The sequence below is a fragment of the Myxine glutinosa genome, chromosome 9, assembly GCF_964187855.1.
Source record: "Myxine glutinosa chromosome 9, kmMyxGlut1.1, whole genome shotgun sequence".
Taxonomy (NCBI): Eukaryota; Metazoa; Chordata; class Myxini; order Myxiniformes; family Myxinidae; genus Myxine; species Myxine glutinosa.
In genome coordinates this window covers 139,930,294-139,949,061 of record NC_136269.1, presented here as the reverse complement: position 1 = coordinate 139,949,061, position 18,768 = coordinate 139,930,294, and the positions used below count along the sequence as shown (strand labels likewise).

The 18,768-nt window shown below is 46.0% G+C and overlaps 1 protein-coding gene across 2 annotated transcripts in view; it reads right to left on the bottom strand.

Annotated features, from left to right (window-relative positions):
- SAMHD1 (SAM and HD domain containing deoxynucleoside triphosphate triphosphohydrolase 1) overlaps positions 1-18,768 on the bottom strand; it is a 112,333-nt gene that overhangs the window by 81,518 nt on the left and 12,047 nt on the right. For both annotated transcript variants that reach the window (XM_068127999.2, XM_068128000.2), the window contains exons 4-6: positions 17,865-18,025; positions 14,872-14,987; positions 13,008-13,078 (exon numbers count right to left, since the gene is read on the bottom strand). In XM_068127999.2, the coding sequence (XP_067984100.2) occupies positions 13,008-13,078; positions 14,872-14,987; positions 17,865-18,025 (348 nt within the window). The remainder of the gene's footprint in view (positions 1-13,007; positions 13,079-14,871; positions 14,988-17,864; positions 18,026-18,768) is intronic.

The following is an 18,768-nucleotide window of genomic DNA, read 5'->3' as shown; positions in this document are numbered from 1 at the left end:
TGAAGACCAGAAAAAGCACGGGGCCCAGAACACTGCCTTGGGGAACTCCAGCCTGAACAGGAAGAGGAGATGAGAGAAACCCATTCAGGGCCACACGTTGACGACGACTAGTGAGGAAGTCCGCCAGCCATGCGTGGAGATTTCCATGGATACCAAAGGAGGAGAGTTTGGTGAGCAGAGCGGGGTGCCAGACCGTGTCGAAGGCACGTGATATGTCGAGGGAGACAGCTCTAATTTCCTGTTTGGCATTGAGGACCTCCATCCATTGTTGAGACAGCAGAAGCAGCATGTCCAGAGTAGAGTGACCTGGTCTGAAACCAAATTGATGATCAGAGATCAAGCCATTGGAGAAGAGGAAAGATTTCATATCCGAAGCAATGATGGATTCCATGACTTTGCTGATAATTGGGAGAAGGCTGATTGGTCTGTAGTTGCTAGGATCTGTTTTTGCACCTTTTTTGTGCAAAGCGGTGATGTTGGCTGATTTCCAAGCAGATGGCAGTTGACCTTGAGCAAAAGAGAGGGTGAAGAGAACAGAGAGAGGGTGAGATAGAGCAGCAGAGCAGGATTTTAGGACCCGTGGGCTGATGCCGTCGGGTCCAGTTGCAGAATCAGAGTCGAGGGTTGACAGAAACTTTTCCACCTTGTCAGGAGGAAAGGACACGGAGTCCAGGAGCAGCAGGGTACGACTGGGTATGGTGGGTACAGAGAGGGATGGGTTTGGGACACAAGATTTAGAGGCAAACACAGAGTTGAGGCATTCAGCTTTTTCACGTGCGGAGTCAGCTGTGTAGCCGTTTGAGGTAAGGGAGGGGATGGAGGGGGAACAAACACCAGAAACGGATTTGACCAGACGCCACCAGGATTTGGAAGAGGGAGACAGATAAGAGAGTTCGGTCTTGAGAACGGAGAGATATTGTTTCCTGGCTCTCCTGAGGGTGGACACACACTTGTTTCGGGCTTTGTGAAAGGAAATGAGATTTCCTTCCGTTGGATTTGCTTTCCAGGAGACGAAGGCAAGTTGTTTCTGGGCAACAGCCTCACCACAAGATTCCGTGTACCATGGACGGGAGGAAGGGTATGACAACTGAAGACGAGATGGGATAAATCTGTGCATGAGAGAGAGCAATTTACTTTGGAAGAATTCCCAGGATGAGTTGATGTCAGAGGTGGTAGAGATGGGAGACCAGTCCAGATGATTGATGGCTGCTTGAAGACCGTGCCAGTTGGCCTGAGTGAAATGCCAGACTCGTCGACGCTGAGCAGGCTCCCTGAGGATGGTCAGAGAGATGTCCGCTTTAACAAGGACATGATCAGATGATCCGATCGGAGCAGAAGAAGAGCAGCAGACATTTTCAGGGAAGTTAGTCATAACCAAGTCCAGAAGAGAAGATGTTCCGTTGACTGAGATCCGGGTCGGGAAATTGACAGATTGTGTCAGTCCCAGTGAGTCGCAGAAGTCCTTTGCTGAAGAGCCATGGCTGGTGAGAGAGGTACCCACACCCAGCCAACTGGCATGGTGACAATTGAAATCACCACATATGAGGAAGAGAGAGTTGGGATGAGTAGATAGAAGTTGGTCCATATCATCAGACAGCGAGATGTAGATGGGAAACCAGGATGTAGATGGGAAAGAAAAGTTAGAGGGAAACCAGGTAGATCAGATGATGCCGTGTGTTTGAGAATCGAAAGTGTATTCGGAAGTGTATTGTGAAAAGAGTGAGGTGATTGTGAGTTGTATTGAGCGTGAAAGTGTATGGAGCAGTGCATGAGGAACAATTGTGGTTGTGCATTGTATTGAATGATTGAGGAAGCCTGGGTGGAAGGAGGGTGCAGGAAGCACCAGGTGTGAGTGCACAGGTGTGCAAGGAACAGGTGTATGAGTGAGTAATGGTGATTGTGTGTTGTGTTGACCGAATGGTCCTGGGAGGAAGGAGGGTGCAGGAAGCACCAGGTGTAGGAGTGATTGCACAGGTGTGCAATACAGGTGTATGGAAAATGGTTGTCTGGAATATATGGAGTATGGAATGGATGGTATGGAGTGAGTATGGTGAAAACTGTGGAGTGGAGTGGATGGTGCAAAGGTGTGTATGGGGAGGATGGACCCCATCACGAATACCCGGGGAGGGTAGGTAGTTTAAGAGTTAGGTAGAGGGAGTAGGTAAATTGTGGTTGGATATTGGCATCTGTGGTGTGTGGTGGAAGAATGGTGTTTGGATGGGTGCATTAGTGACGTGGAAATGGCTGGGCGTGTGGCCTGTTGGTGTGTGTAGTTGAATGGGCACTCCGCCACTGTTAGGATGTCGGCCAGGTGAGGCCGCAGGTGGGCTCTGGGAGCCGGTAGAGTTGTGGATGGGGCCCGAGGATCCGGAGGACGGACCCGGGTAGCCCAGTGCCAGAGGGCACCGAGTGGGGAGAGCGCCAGAGGGCCTTCCCCAGGTAGATAGGTTAGGGTAAGGAGCAGGTAAGCTCGGAGGCAACTGCAGTGGTGGAGGTGTGCAGGTGGGTAGACCTGCTGGGAGAGCCACATGACCCAGTCCTGAAATTGTGCAAAGGCACAGGGAGTTGAATCGGGGGAGTGAGACCCCAAATTGAGAAAGCACCACAGTTTGGACAATGGGAATTTGTTTCTTAAAACCGCATAGGGTAAGATTGCCAATGGATTGGCAGGGAAAGACCCCGGGTAGTGTAAAGTGTGTTAATGTCATTTAGAGGATAGTTAGGATTGAAATCTCCTTGCACCATCTACATCCACTCACCTGAGGTAACGACGGTGCTCCACACCGTGCCATGGTTTGTTGGTTTTAATTTTTCTGTGCAAATGTTTGGATTGTGAGACGCATCATGACGTGGGTGTGACATTGTACTTGTTTGTTCCATCTCTTCCACCTTATGAGGATTGATGATGAATTGGTGATGGCAAATTTTGGTCAGTGGGATTGTGGTGACGAATTTGGTATATGGGAGATATGGGGAAGACGTGACGGTAGGGACGAATTTGTAAATGTATAGGTTTTTGTAAATACAGGGAGGGGCAAGGGGGGGTAGTGTAGGTCACATGTGGGGGGCGTACGGTAGGGACGAGCTTTCTCATTTCGCTCTCCGTGCGCACCTCGTTCTGCATTACCTTGTTTGATGTGTACCCTTGCGCCCTGACCCATTACTCACCTGTTTTCTGTCCCCCTGTCTCCCACCCGAGGACTGTGCTCTCTGGGCACTGAGGAGCGTGCGGGAAGGTCGCGTCTGTGAGCCCGAAACTCCCGCAGCCAGCATGCTTGCATTGATGCACCACTTATGGACCGCCATTCTGCGGCCAAGCAACACTTTATGGACCCCACGTTTTGGGGCCTGGCACCTCTGCTGGGGACCGGCCATGGTGGCCAGTTAATCTCACTTGCGGCCCATGGTAAAGGTGGCACCTATGCCAAACAGGTGGACCACCCTTAGTTGGCCCCTGTGGCCCTAAATAAAAAGTGGACGCGTTGGTGCCCTTTTATTTCCAAATAGGCCGCAAGTAGAGAAAACATCAGGAAGAACATCGGCCCAGCAGAGAAGAAGAAGACCACCACCAGTTGTTTTTTTGTTGTTGTTTTATTCTTATGAACTGGTGACTGTTGCACCAAATGGTGCTTTTGGTGCGGTTTTGGTGATTGGTGCTTTGGTATTTATTGGTGCTGGTGCGTCGATGCAATGCATGCTGTCTCTTCCCTCCCAACAGGAATTTCTTTCCTTTTGTTTCCCTGAAAGAAAAATCACAGGTCCTGGGTTGCGTTTTGTAAATAGTCAAAATAATGTCACTGTAAATAATGCTCCCCCACTGTTCATGTTTAGTTTGAAAATAATTCCACAATTCGGTTAGCTGTGGGTGTGAAACTGTTAGGCAGGGTGCAACGCAATTAGCGGGACATATTTATTCGTGTTTTAAAATTGTCGCACTCAGGGTCAGGTTAATTGTAGAGGGTTACTACACCTGCGTGTCACACTAAAGTTAAAGTTTTCGGGCCGGGACGTCCCGTAAGGAAGGAGGGTGCAGTGTTGAGGATTTGGGAACTGTGTGTGTAATTTGCTGTAAAATATACCCTTTTGTGTGCTGTAAATATTCCTTGTAAATACCTCCAATTGTAAAGGTCAAAGGTCGTCCTTAGTTAGGCCATCGCACACACGTAGCCAATCATAAGTTTCCCTCAATAGTTATGTCCTTAGTAAATGTCAGTATAAGGCTCTGTGGTCCACTAATTCATTGCGTTGCATCGAATTCAAATAAGATAGATCCCCTTTCAATTGCCAGCCTTCATTGCCAACTGCATTCGCCCACCATTACGCACGTTGTCAAGCCTCGGGGGAAGAACGTGGGAGGAGTCAGCCAAGCGCCAGGAACAAGGCGTGGCCCTGTCAGCGCCTCATCGAGGGGTGGGATCAGTGAGCCCTCGCGACCAATCGAGGCCGAGGCGAGCTCACCGATGGGCGTTCCTAAGAGGCCGGCGGCTTGATCGCGACGCGCCTGATAAAAAGGGGGTGCGGAAGGACTGCGGGGAGAGATGACAGAGATGCGTCAGATGCGGCAGAGACGGGAGATGAACTTTTGAGAACCGCAGCTTGAACCACCGCAGCTTGAACCACAGCAGCTTGAACCACCGCAGCTTTGAGGTTTAACGGCGGTTCGACCCGCGGCCGCGAAGCAACGTCGCCGTGCGAAGCCGCTCGAGCAGGGTCGGCGGCTGCTCACCTCGAGCACACACCAACCGGACCCGCATCCTTCCCGCCCTGTGATCCCGCCTCCTCATCCGTCCAGCCATCCACCTCCTGCCATTCGTTCCTGCCATCATCCCCCATGTAAGTCTGATTGTCGTCCGTCTTTTATGTTGTCCTGGGGTATAAGTAAGACTGTATAGTGTAAGCTAGTATTTGCAGTGTCTTCCTCTTCTTCTTCTTCCAGTTACTTTCGTTATCTTTCCTTCTCCCTTGGTTTCTTTGGTTGTTGTACAAATAATAATAATTGGTAATAAATCCCTGTTCTTCCTACTTTGTCTTCTTCTTCACATTCGGTCGCTTTAGAGGTTTCCAAATTGAGTGTACGTGGCGCGATTCGGCCAACGCATATGAATCGGGTTTAGCCCCTTCGATAAACGGCTCACGCCGCAGTTCGCTTCGCTCGGCGCAACCAATCCATTACGCTGCGGCCGTGAGCGGGGGTGTTTCCTTGCGTACCGGGAGGCGCTGGAATTTAGGTCATAGGACGGTTGGGCCTAATACCCTACCCAGCGCTGACCGGGCGTGACATCATACCCCAAGGACCACGTCGGTCAGTCATAGACGAGGGGATTAATCCCCCCTCGGTAAGGGGGAAGGAGGCCGACGTTGGGTTCCGTAACAATACATACATACATATATATATATATATATATATATATATATATATATATATATATATATATATATATATATATATATATATATATATATATATATATATTGTTGCGGATCGCGGACAAGATGTTATATTGACCGAGCGGTGGTGTATTACCGCGACCTAACAGTTCCCCCCGATTCTTCCCCAACTCACCCGATTCACCCCAAACTTTGGCCGTATCGCACCGCAGCTGCCCAATCTGGAAAAGACTAAAACGACGAATGCAAAGAGGAAGACGAGGGCAATGAAAGGTTTGGAAATACTACTAAATTTATTTACTATTTACACACATAAGCAAAAAGAAAGCAGTCACGTTTATTTACAACACATAAGATGCAGGTGACACAGTGCAACGCTAGCTTACCTACAGTCTTAATTAACCCAGGGACAGAACAAACAAAAGACAGACTCACACGGGGAATGATGACGGGAGTTGGCTGGAAGGAGAGGATGGCATGGAGTTGTATTGTGCAGCACGATCGGCGCGTTTAGCAGCCGCCATTCCTTCGCGGCCCTGCTCAAAACCGCCGTCCAGGCCCCAAGCGGCTGTTGGGTGTTGTTGCTGCTGTGGCCGCCGCTGCTTTTCCAGGATTACAACAGGCTTTGTGCTTTCTGGGATGTCCTCTCCTTGGATGTTCTCTATGTTCTCTTGGTCCAATCACTCCTCACCACCGACAACTCAACGCAACCACTGACCACCACAACGCAACCACTGACGACCAAAACCACACAACTCAGCTCTGCTTCTTGGACCCTCTCTCTTCTCAACGGCTTGGGCTCCCTTTTGTCTGCCGGTCAAAGCTCATCTCTCAAAGCTTGTCTCAGCTTCTCTTTTGGGAGCGTCGCGCTGCGGATTTTAGCTGCGGTCACGCCTGCTCATTCCCTCCTCTCAGCGCCTCTTTCTTCTTCAAAGCTCGACTGCTTGGGGAGTGTCGCGCTGTGGGTTATATAGGCCCCGCCCCTCAACCTTTGCGAACCTCCCCGATAGCTCTTCCTCCGCCCTCCCTAGCCAAACCCCTGGCTCATGGTTGGTCGAGTGGGGCTGGCTCACTCCTCCCCTCTATGACGAGGTGGAGACACGCCTTTCTTCTCCGACCCTGCCTCGTGGTCAATGGCGGTTATTGGAGGGGAGGTAATTTCTAATCGACGAAAAGGGGGAATGGAGGTTTTGGGAATGGGAATGAAGGGAATCTATTTCTTTCACTGGTGCAATGGAGTACTTCAATTAATGGGAGACACAGCCTTACCCTAAAACACAGAATAAGATATAACTATCGAACAGGGGTATTCTATTATTGGCTGACGTGTATGCTTGTGGACTAATTATGGGATGCCCTTTGACCTTTACACAGCTCCGGAGGCAGGGGGCGCAGAATAAACAATAATAATAATTCACACAATCAAAAAAATATACAGTCCTCATATCCGCAACAATATATATATATATACACATAAATATATTTATATAAATAAAGGAGGAGTGTGTGTGTGTGTGTGTGTGTGTGTGTGTGTGTGTGTGTGTCTGTCTGTATGTCCGCTTATAACCCAAGAACGACACATCGTAGAAATGTTTTAGACACAGATTCGGAATCAGCATAAAATCCCAGTGGTTATAGGCTACTTTTTATTTTAATATCAATGGTTTAAAAAACCGGGCCAGCTGCAATTCCACTTGAGGCCACAGCCAGAGCAATTTCCGACTTTTGACGAACCTTGGCCAGGATGATATTAATGAGGAATGTTTTTCCTGTCCCGCCAGGAGCATCGAGGAAGAATATCTTGCCAGCATCATCATCAACACTCTTCAGGATAGAATTAAAGGCTTGCTGTTGGTCCTCAACCATTCTTGGGACATTCTGCTCTTCAAATGTGGTCAGCTCTTCCATGGTGTAGTTTGTGGCGGCGCTATTGCCCCTTTCCGATCCCATGACGCATTGCGGTTCCGATTCGCGATAAGGTCTATGCGCTATCCCCGACACTTTTTCACCTTTTTCATACCTTTTAATCAGATTTAACTTATCTTCCATCGTAACCACATTACGCTTGGAAACACTAGCATTATCCTTCTTCGGACCCATGGCTAACACAGACAGTAAAGGAATACTGTACGTCGCCTCTGTTTTGAATGCGAACCAGCAGTTGCGCATACGTACAGTATACTGTACGTACATTTTTATATATTTTTAATGTGCTTTTTATTGTATTTTAAATTGTTTTTTTAGCTTCTTTTATTGTTAATTTATGTACTATTTTATTTATTTTAAATATATTTTTAAGGAAAAAAATTTTTTTCACGTCCGTAGGAGTGACGTAAAGTCGCACATAATGACGTTCGCTGCCCGGTCATGAAAGAAATTATGATTCTCTTGACAAAGTGACATGAAGATCAGGCAGTAAACCTCCCAACTGAGTTTCTCAACAGTCGTCAGCTTCAAGGACTCACAACACACAGGTTGATTCTCAAGGTGGGAGCACCAATTATGCTTCTAAGGAATCTTGATCCACCAAAGCTGTGTAATGAAACACGATTGACAATCCAGCAAATGAAGCCGCATGTCCTAGAGGCAACCATCCTCTCAGGACAATACAGAGGAGAGAAAGTATTCATTCCAAGGATACCACTTATTCCACCTGACCTTCCATTCTCCTTCAAGAGGATTCAGTTCCCCACCAGGCGATGTTTTGCTATGTCCATCAACAAGGCGCAGGGGCAATCAATGAAGGTTGTAGGCCTGAACCTCACAGAACAAGTGTTTGCCCATGGCCAGCTGTACGTGGGCTGCTCGAGGGTTGGAAAACCAAGCAACCTTTATGTCTTGGCACCAAGTAAGAAAACCAGAAATATTGTATACCAAGAGGTTTTGAGAAATTGAAAATTGAAAAAACGTCATGTAGGAAATGTACTGTGATATTGCTCTAAAATATACATGTTCTTTTCATCATATATTTGTCTTATTCTTATTCAACCCGGGCGAAGCCGGGTTCCTCAGCGAGTATTATATATACATAAAAGAAAGTTTTTGTTTGTTTGTCTGCACGCACTAATCTCCTGAACGGTGAAAGATAGGAGGAAACCTATGACACAAAAAATGTCAGGACGGGCCCCGGGGAGGTTACAGGCTAGGTGGTGAGACCGGTCGAGGCTGTCTCGGCCGGGCTGGGCCCATTTCGCAATTAAAAGCCAAGCGGAATTACAGTAGTCTATCTTCTACGGCCGCAAGTAAAAGCTGAATTATAGTAGTACATTCATTCAAAAAGAACCCGGGCAACGTCGGGTGCTTTCGGCTAGTCTTCTATATATATATATATATATATATGACAGAAAGTTTGTACTTGTTTGTTTGTCTGCACGCACTAATCTCCTGAACAGTGAAAGATAGGAGGAAACCTCTGAAACAAAAAATGTCGGGACGGACCCCGGGAAGGTTATAGGCTAGGTGGCGAGGCCGGTCGATGCCGCTTCGGCCGAGCTGGGCCCATTTTGCAATTAAAAGCCGAGCTGAATTATAGTAGTCAATCTTCTATTGCCGCGAGTAAAAGCTGAATTATAGTAGTCAATCTTATACGGCCGTGAGTAAAAGCTGAATTATAGTAGTCAATCTTATACGGCCGTGAGTAAAAGCTGAATTATAGTAGTCAATCTTATACGGCCGTGAGTAAAAGCTGAATTATAGTAGTCAATCTTATACGGCCACGAGTAAAAGCTGAATTATAGTAGTCAATCTTCTACTACCGCGAGTAAAAGCTGAATTATAGTAGTCAATCTTATACAGCCGTGAGTAAAAGCTGAATTATAGTAGTCAATCTTATACGGCCGACGGCCGTGAGTAAAAGATGAATTATAGTAGTCAATCTTCAACTGCCATGAGTAAAAGCTGAATTATAGTAGTCAATCTTCAACTGCCGCGAGTAAAAGCTGAATTATTGTAGTCAATCTTCTACTGCCGCGAGTAAAAGCTGAATTATAGTCGTCAATCTTATACGGCCGTGAGTAAAAGCTGAATTATTGTAGTCAATCTTATACGGCCGTGAGTAAAAGCTGAATTATAGTAGTCAATCTTCTACTGCCGCGAGTAAAAACTGAATTATAGTAGTCAATCTTATACGGCCGTGAGTAAAAGCTGAATAATAGTAGTCAATCTTATACGGCCGACGGCCATGAGTAAAAGCTGAATTATAGTAGTCAATCTTCAACTGCCGCGAGTAAAAGCTGAATTATTGTAGTCAATCTTCTACTGCCGCGAGTAAAAGCTGAATTATAGTCGTCAATCTTATACGGCCGTGAGTAAAAGCTGAATTATTGTAGTCAATCTTATACGGCCGCGAGTAAAAGCTGAATTATAGTAGTCAATCTTCTACTGCCGCGAGTAAAAACTGAATTATAGTAGTCAATCTTATACGGCCGTGAGTAAAAGCTGAATTATTGTAGTCAATCTTATATGGCCGTGAGTAAAAGATGAATTATTGTCGTAAATTCATTCAAAAAGAACCCGGGCAACGCCGGGTGCTTTCGGCTGGTACAAGATAAGATATATATATATATATATATATATATATATACACATATATATATATACATATATATATATATATATATATATATATATATATATATATATATATATATATACACACACACCACACACCACACACAATATCAACTGGTGATAAATCTGGAGTAGTTTACCATTCATCATGCAAAGACTGTGACCAATTCTACATTGGTGAAACTGGAAGGAATTTGAAACAAAAGCGAGATGAACATGATAGAGCAGGTTAGAGGCTGGGAAAGGTGACAGTCAGCAATAGCACGTCGTTTCCTGCAATCTGGCCACAAACTTGACTTTGATGGGACCCGTGTCCTAGACACGAAGTCCAAACAAACAACACCGATTGATACTGGAAGCACGGCATATGAAGAGTCGAGATGGTGGTCGAACTGGAGAGATGCTTTACATACCGACACAATCCACACACCTCATACAAAGGGCAAACACTGGATGGTACAAGCGGCTGGATAAGGTGAGCAACAAACAACAACAACACTCAATCCCATCCCAATAACAACACCACCACCACCCCCACGTGTGCACAACACCCAACGGAAACTCCAACAACCACACAACCCACACGTCTTCACATCCAACCTGGACACAAACCACCCATGGTCATGCTCTGGAAGCACAACAACAAATTTTTTTTTTTTTTTAAACACAAGAAGACGTCATGCAAAACAAAATCCACCGTCCCCAAAATACAAAGTTGCCATGGTTACATCAAATTGTCCATTTCATTAAGATTATAATTAATGATCTTAATCAAAGCTCAGGTCAATCGGATTAAAATTGATGATTTTTTATTTATTTAAGAGATTGAAGAGAAACAGGTTGAGATGGTTTGGTAATGTGTTGAGGAAGGATGAAAGTGACTGGTTGAGAAGAGTGATGGAAATGAATGTAGAAGGCAGTAGAGGACGGGGAAGACTGAGAAAGACTTGGCTAAAGATGGTGGAAGAAGAAATGCGGGCAAGGGGGTTAACAAGGGGAGATGCAGAAAATAGGGCAAAATGGAGAAGATTGTCATGGGGACCGCAAGGCTAACCCCTGCTCTAGCAGGGAAAATGGCCTTAAAATGCCTGTTGTTGTTGTTGTTGTTGTAGTAGGCGATTGACAGACAGACAAACAGACATACAGAATAACTCACAAGACCAACCAATATAATTGAAAAATCTTCGATTTTGCAAGTAATTAAAAAAACAACGTCTGACAAGTCTGACACAACATGCATGAAACTTAACAAGTGAAAACAACATGAAGCTTCACATGTCTGACACAACATGCCTGGCCAAATCTGACATTGGACATAAGAGGTATCAGGAATTTGTATTTCTTTCTCGGGGAAAGGAAATAACACGTACTCTTCACAAAATAAACTGTGGAATCTTTAATGTCCCCTAACTTGTGCTACAAACATCCAGTTTAACATCCATCCAAGGGACGGCACAATTTATGATGCAACGCCTGGCCTGCAAAGCGCCAATATGACAGTTCATAGTCCGTTCGGGAATAGAACCCAGACTAGACAACTCAGAGGTAAGTGCGCAACCTCTACGCCATCTGCCGGACAAAGCAAGTACAACTGAAACTGCTCTCCTCAAAATCACCAACAACCTTCTCCTCTCCTCTGACGCTGGCAACCTCAACATTCTCATCCTCCTCAACCTCAGCGCTGCCTTTGACACCATCGATCACACCATCCTCCTCACCCGACTTGAATCCACCTTTGACGTTACCGGCACTGCCCTCTCTTGGATTAAATCATACCTCTCTGACAGACGTCAGTTCATCTCCTTCAATAACTGCAAATCCCCCACTGCTCCCCTCCCCCAAGGTGTCCCCCAAGGTTCAGTTATTGGCCCCCTCCTCTTCATCCTTTACCTGTCCCCCCTCGGTCACTTAATCCGCCGTCATGGTCTCCAATTCCACTGCTTCGCCGATGACATCCAGCTTTTCATCTCCACCAAGTCCGTCTCCACCGACACCCACTCTATCCTGACAAACTGCATCACTGAAATAAAATCCTGGCTTCAAATCAACTTCCTCAGGCTTAACTGTGATAAATCTGAAATAATCATTGGCCCAAAAACGCTCACAAAATCCACCCATAACTTTGCCCTCAACATCGACGGTATCCCAGTATCCACCTCCCCTCACATCCGGAATCTTGGCGTCATCTTTGACCAAACCCTCTCCTTCGACAAATACACTAAACAGATCACAAAGACAGCCTTCTTTCACCTGAAAAACATTGCCCGTCTCCGCTCATCCCTCTCCTCCACGGCTGCAGAAACCCTCATCCACGCCTTCATCACCTCCCGTCTGGACTACTGCAATAGCCTCCTCTATGGTTCACCCTAAAAAATCACCAATAAACTCCAATACATTCAGAACTCCGCTGCCCGTCTACTCACCCATTCCCGGACCCGTGACCACATCACCCCCGTCCTTTACAAGCTTCACTGGCTCCCCATCCCCAAGAGAATCCAGTACAAAATGCTCCTCTTGACATACAAAGCCCTCCATAACCTGGCCCCATCCTACCTGGCTGACCTCCTCTCCAGACACACTCCCACCCGCAACCTCCGCTCTGCTGGTACCAACCTCCTGACCCCCTCCATCCGGACCAAATTCAGATCCTGGGGGGACAGGGCCTTCTCCATCGCTGCTCCCACCCTCCGGAACTCACTACCTCACACCATCAGAGACTCCTCCTCACTCACCACATTCAAAACATCACTAAAGACCCACCTGTTCAACACTGCATTCAACATTCAACCCACAGCATTTAACCCCTGACTATCTCTTCTCCTTCTCCCTCCTTTTGCTTTAAATATTTCCCTATTGATTCTTGTCTTTTTGCAATTGTGGTTTTCATGTATTGTTATGCATTATGTTTTCCACTCTGTCAAAGCGCCTTTGGGCTACTTGAAAAGCACTATACAAATAAATGAATTATTATTAAGTAGGAAAAAACAATTGGAAAACAAAGAGAATGCTGCGATAAGCACAAGAGCTGACAAAGTAACTTCATTACGTACTTTCTTCTTGTAGCCTTCCCGAACACTTGGGAGGAAGACGTTGTCAAACAGGTGAGAAAAAGGTCCGTGGCCTAGAGGACATAGAGCAAATACAATTATAATCTCTCTCAGAGCTGTGATTGGGCTGACCAATCGTTGGAGTCCCCGACGAGGACTTTGTCCGAAACTATTCCAGACATTTTAAAAGCCAAGGCCTTGCTTTCAGAGAGAGGCAACATGTGTTGGTGAAACTTTCTTGACGAGGAAAAAAACTGGACAAACTATTGCTATGACCCCCGCCCCCGAGCTCTCATGATCCAAAGTCCAAAAAAATCGAAGTCTGAGCGATTGTGGGGGCTACTGTCTTGTGTCAAGTTTCAGAACAATCAGCCGGGTGACATGGCTGGAGTAGCAAAAGCGCAAAAAGTTAACAGATGACCAGACGGACGGACATCATGACCCATTTTATAACATCATCTCCTCAAGATCGAGATGAGATGACCTAAAAATTCTCATATCTGGATCTTTACCAAAATTGACGCTCGTCCGTCCGTCCATTAGGCTCGAACCTAACCTGTCCACTAAGTTTCATTCGAATCTGTCCATAACTTTTTGAGATATCATGCTATATATAATTTTTTGCCCTATCATTCAATGGCAAATGGCAACATCCCTGGTGTTGGGCTAGCGGCTAGGGTGCCGGCTTAGGATCCTAGGATCCTGGGTTCGAATCTCGGTCGATCGCCGAATTAATGCCAGGGGGGTTGACTCAGCCTGTCATCCTTCCGAGGTCGGCTAATTGAGTACCAGTTCACTGGTAATTCCCTGTTTGTCGTTGAAGGCGGCAAAAAGGGTTGGCGTCAGGAAGGGCATCCGGCCGTAAAACATTGCTTCAAAAAGGGGTTTTTATTCAATGGCAAAGAATCACTTTAGAACATTCTAGTACCCGGAGCTTCATCAAAATCTAATCAATTCGTTCTTGTTACACTCCCATCTTGTCCACAAATTGTCTGAATCTGTCCATAACTCTCAGATATTCTGCACACAGACAAACAGGGGTGAAAACAACCTCCGTGCACCTTCGGTGGTGTGGCTAATGAGCAATAAACTGCAGTTTCTGGAATGCCCATAGTCAATTTTTGCATTCCTTTCTTTGTTTTCATGTTGTATTCCAAAACGTGTTATTACAGGTTATTAAAGTGGTGAGGAAACAAATTTTGACTTTTAAAATAATTAGATTTTGCTTAAGATATACCAAAATGTTGGCATGATTAAATATCATTTTTGCAGTCACAAATGGCTGAAAATGTGGGAGAGAACCTCAAGGAACCTCCGGCATCTGGACCCACCCCCATGATCCCAGATCCCCGGCCTGCAGTGGTCAGACCCTAGACCAGCAATATTCCACTTAGACCTGCAACTGAAAATACCAAATACATCACTGCATCATGCTTCATACAGCGGGTCTGTTCTGCTGAAACAGTTTCTTGGCTAGGGATACCATCCTGGACGGTTCCTCACTCCGATGCAGGAAACTCGACCTGGTGTACAGGAATTTGGAATGTAGCCAGGGTGCTGGTGATAACACATCAACAAAGGACACCACAGAATCTTTAACATTCACCTTATGCTAGCAGATGGTACACAAAGTTTAACGTTCATCCAGAGGATGGTGCACACTCATTGAAGCCTGTGAAACACCAGGCAGTTTATAGCTGTGTAGGGATTCAAACCCAGACTCAACAGTTCATGAGCGAGTGCGCGTGCCTCGACTATCCTGCCAGCTCTTTGAAACCTACAGCGTTGTAAATTACAGGTATTTCAAAGGTTTCAAATTTCTTTCAGGTGAACACAATCGTTTGCAGGATCACAATGAAGAACTCACCTAGATCATGGCACAGCCCAGCAATCTGTATGCATAGCACATCCTCGTCCGTTATATTCAACTCTGGCTGCCGTTCCTTCAACGATTTAATCAGCAAGCCGGCCAGGTAACCGACCCTACACAACGTGCAATGGGTGGAACAGATTAAAGATAACTAAATAAGCATTTAATGTTAAATATATAATTCAAGAGAAATTATGAGCCCCCATTGGACTTGGTCCAAAACACCAGATTATGGTATGGGTCTCTTCCGTCCGTCCATCCATCCATCCATCCATCCATCCATGCGTCCACAAACACATTTCAGAGATGTATGGGATATATGATGTTTCATATATAATATACATATTTATTCATATATACATATATATACAGGGTGATTGAAAGGTAACTCCCTATTTTAAAATACTTAGAAATTATTTATTTATTGTAATATGTTTCTCAAATTTTTAGTGCTTGTTCCTTAATGTATGAGAATTTAATCTTTGTTGGTTTTTTCTCAGATTATGTTTTGTTTGAAATTCGGAAGCCCTACAAACATGGCTGGACGTCTTACCCTGCAGGAGCGTGCCCAGCTAGCGGCACGTTACGAAGTTTGGATGCTGGCTTGGTATGAAGATTGGTCTGATCTCTTTAAAAATATCCTCCGGTCTGATGAAGCGGTATTTCACATCGGTGGGTTTGTGAACCGTCACAACTGCTATTACTGGGCAGGAGAAGATCCTCGTGTTATTTCTGAAAAAACGCAATATCGGCCCAAGGTAACGGTGTGGTGTGGAATGACTTCGGAAAGGATTGTAGGTCCCTTAATTCTTCGCGATACCATGAATGCCAAAAGGTACCTCACCATGCTGCAAGACGAAATCTGGCCAATTATCAGTGCTTCGGAGAATGTTGAAGATTTGATTTTCATGCAAGATGGCGCTCCTCCACATTTTGCTATTGTTGTTTGTGAATGGCTGAATTCCCACTTCCCTGGGAGATGGATGGGTCGTCGTGGTCCGTATGAGTGGCCAGCCAGGAGCCCTGACTTAACACCATGTGACTTTTTTCTTTGGGGTTGGGTAAAAGAGCAAGTCTACTGAACCAAACCAACGACTTTGGAAGAACTTGAAGGGCGAATACGAGAAGTTATGTCTTCCATCCCACAAGAGTTCCTGGTGAAATCAGTTGACGCGGTTCCCGGGCGGCTTGAGAAGCTGGTGGCGAATTCTGGTGCCCATATCGAATTTTAAATAAAATGTCATGCTATACGCTTTCTTCTTATATCCATTTCTTGTAAAAAGTATAGTTAAGAAATAAATTATAAGTATTTTAAAATAGGGAGTTACTTTTCAATCACCCTTTCAATGTTTAATATATAACCTTTCAATACCTTTTTCAATTCAATTTTTCAATTCAAAAATAACCTTTCAATGTATATATTGTTACAGACGCGGCTTTCGATGTTATATTGACCGAGCGGTGGTGTATTTAACCGCGTCCGAACAGTTACTCCCCGATTAGAACCCGATTCCACCCGACGTTGACCAGATCGCCCCACAGATATTCAATCGGGAAACCTCTAAAGCGACCGAAAGAGAATGAAAAAGAAGAAGAAGAAGAATACGGAGGAAGAACAGATTTATTATACACACACAGCAATGGATGGAAGAAGCAGTAACACAGCGAATTGTTAACTTACACTATTCATTTTTACTTAACCCCAAGACAACGAGCAGGACAGGACGTTCACACTTACACAGGGGATAATGCAGGCAGGTAGGGCTTGAGGTGGATTGCTTGAGAGGGAGGCAAAGTCGGGAGGCAGCAGCTCGCAATTCCTCGCGGTTTTGGCGGGAAACCCTCCGTCGTGTATCCGCTGCGGTAGACGTCACGCGCTGGTTCGGCACACCTGCTCCTCTTCTTGTGGTGAAGCCGTCTCCCTCCTTTCAGCGCGTCTCTCCAAAGCTGGTTTCCTTGCCGAGTACCTCTCCTCTTTGGCTTGGAGCATTTCGCATCTCACCGCTCCTCTTGGTGCAGCCTCTTTGCTCATCTCCCAGGTCATCTCCCAAGGCCTCTCTGGTAAAGCAGTCCCTTACAGTCGCTTTTATCACCTCGGGCGAAATCAAGCCGCCGGCTCCGAGGGCACGCCTACCGGGTCGCTCACCGCGGTGCTGATTGGCTGTTAGGGCTGGCTCACTCCTCCCCCCTTATGACGAGGTGGAGACACGCCTTTCTTCCCCAACCCTACCTCGTGGCCAATGGTGGTTGAAGAAAACCGCCCAAAATGCGGAAGGCAATTGGAAGGGAGGTTTTGGGGAAATTGGAAGGGCCTACGCTTATTTTGTTTGATACAATGCAAAGTCAATCTAGTGGGAAACACATATTTAGCCTACATGGAATAAGGAAATACACTATTTAAAAGATATATCGTGACCTGCGTGTAAGTTTCATGGAATTAACTAGGAGGCCGACTGCGACCATTATTTACATTAACAGGGTGTTACCGTACTTTTGTAACGTTCACATTGTAACGTTTCCACATTCGTTACAATATATTTCACATATTTACAAATTATTATATACAAGGAAGCGGTTGCACACAGCAGCTGTGAGGAAGATGTCATGCACAGCAGCCACGTGGAAGGGGTAAAGTGCAGCAGCCAAGAGGAAGGGGTCACGGGCAGCAGCCAAGAGGAAGGGGTCACAGGCAGCAGCCAAGAGGAAGGGGTCACGGGCAGCAGCCAAGAGGAAGGGGTCACGGGCAGCAGCCAAGAGGAAGGGGTCACGGGCAGCAGCCAAGAGGAAGGGGTCACGGGCAGCAGCCAAGAGGAAGGGGTCACGGGCAGCAGCCAAGAGGAAGGGGTCACGGGCAGCAGCCAAGAGGAAGGGGTGTAGCGCAGCAGCCGTGAGGAAGCGGTTGCACATAGCAGCCAAGAAGGGGTTGCATGCAGCAGCCAAGAAGAAGCGGTCGCGTGCACCATCAGCTCGAATGTGGTTGTTCTACTTACCCGAGAGAATGCTCAAAGCGGGTGTGCGTGGCACCAGGGTACACAAAGTGTGCTCCACCAAGCTGCTTAATGTCGCGAAGGCGCTGGAACTGTGGTGTATCAACAATCTTTACAAGCAAGGATGGCAACTCGATGTGCCCATGCACAGGATCATTGAACACCTGAAGTTAAACATACAAAACAAAAATGGTTTATATTCGTCTCAAAGAACGAAGAGTCCACAATGTGTAACTACATCGAAAGCGATATTCTATTGGAGTTTCAAACATCCTCTAAACTAAAAGGAATGCTTCATTTTTACCGCGCGCATGCGAAGCGAAAAGCAGTGTCAAGCAATTGCTTCACATCCGTCTGTCCGTTCAATCAGACAATGATCAACGAACAACTTATTTGATTTGAATGTTATATTTTGATCATTATCCGGTACATGAATAGTAAGACAAGTCTGTACTTGTGCCACACTTTAGCTCTGAATTTGTCCCGCCTGCCCATGCACAGAGAGGAGCGAGATAATCTTTTACTCTGTCTTCCTGCCTGGAAATCAAACAAATTGAGAATCATTCCAAACGGGAAACTTAGTTTTAAGGACGTTTATAAAGGACACAAACAACGGGCATGAATAACTCATGCAACGTGTTAGATTGGGTGATGTAATAGACGCTGGGTATAACAGCGGTAAAACCCAGAATTTTTATTTATACACCATTTAACTTATCCACTCTTCATAAAAGACACTTTGGGATCTTTAAAGTCCAAGCAGACAGAACATGCAGAGAGATCCATCTGAGAGACGGCTCACTTTGAGATGAAACACCCTACTTGGGAAACACCAATCGGACAGTTTATCATTGTCGGGTCGGAAATCAAACCCAAACTAAACAGCTCAGAGGTGAGTGCTACCTGT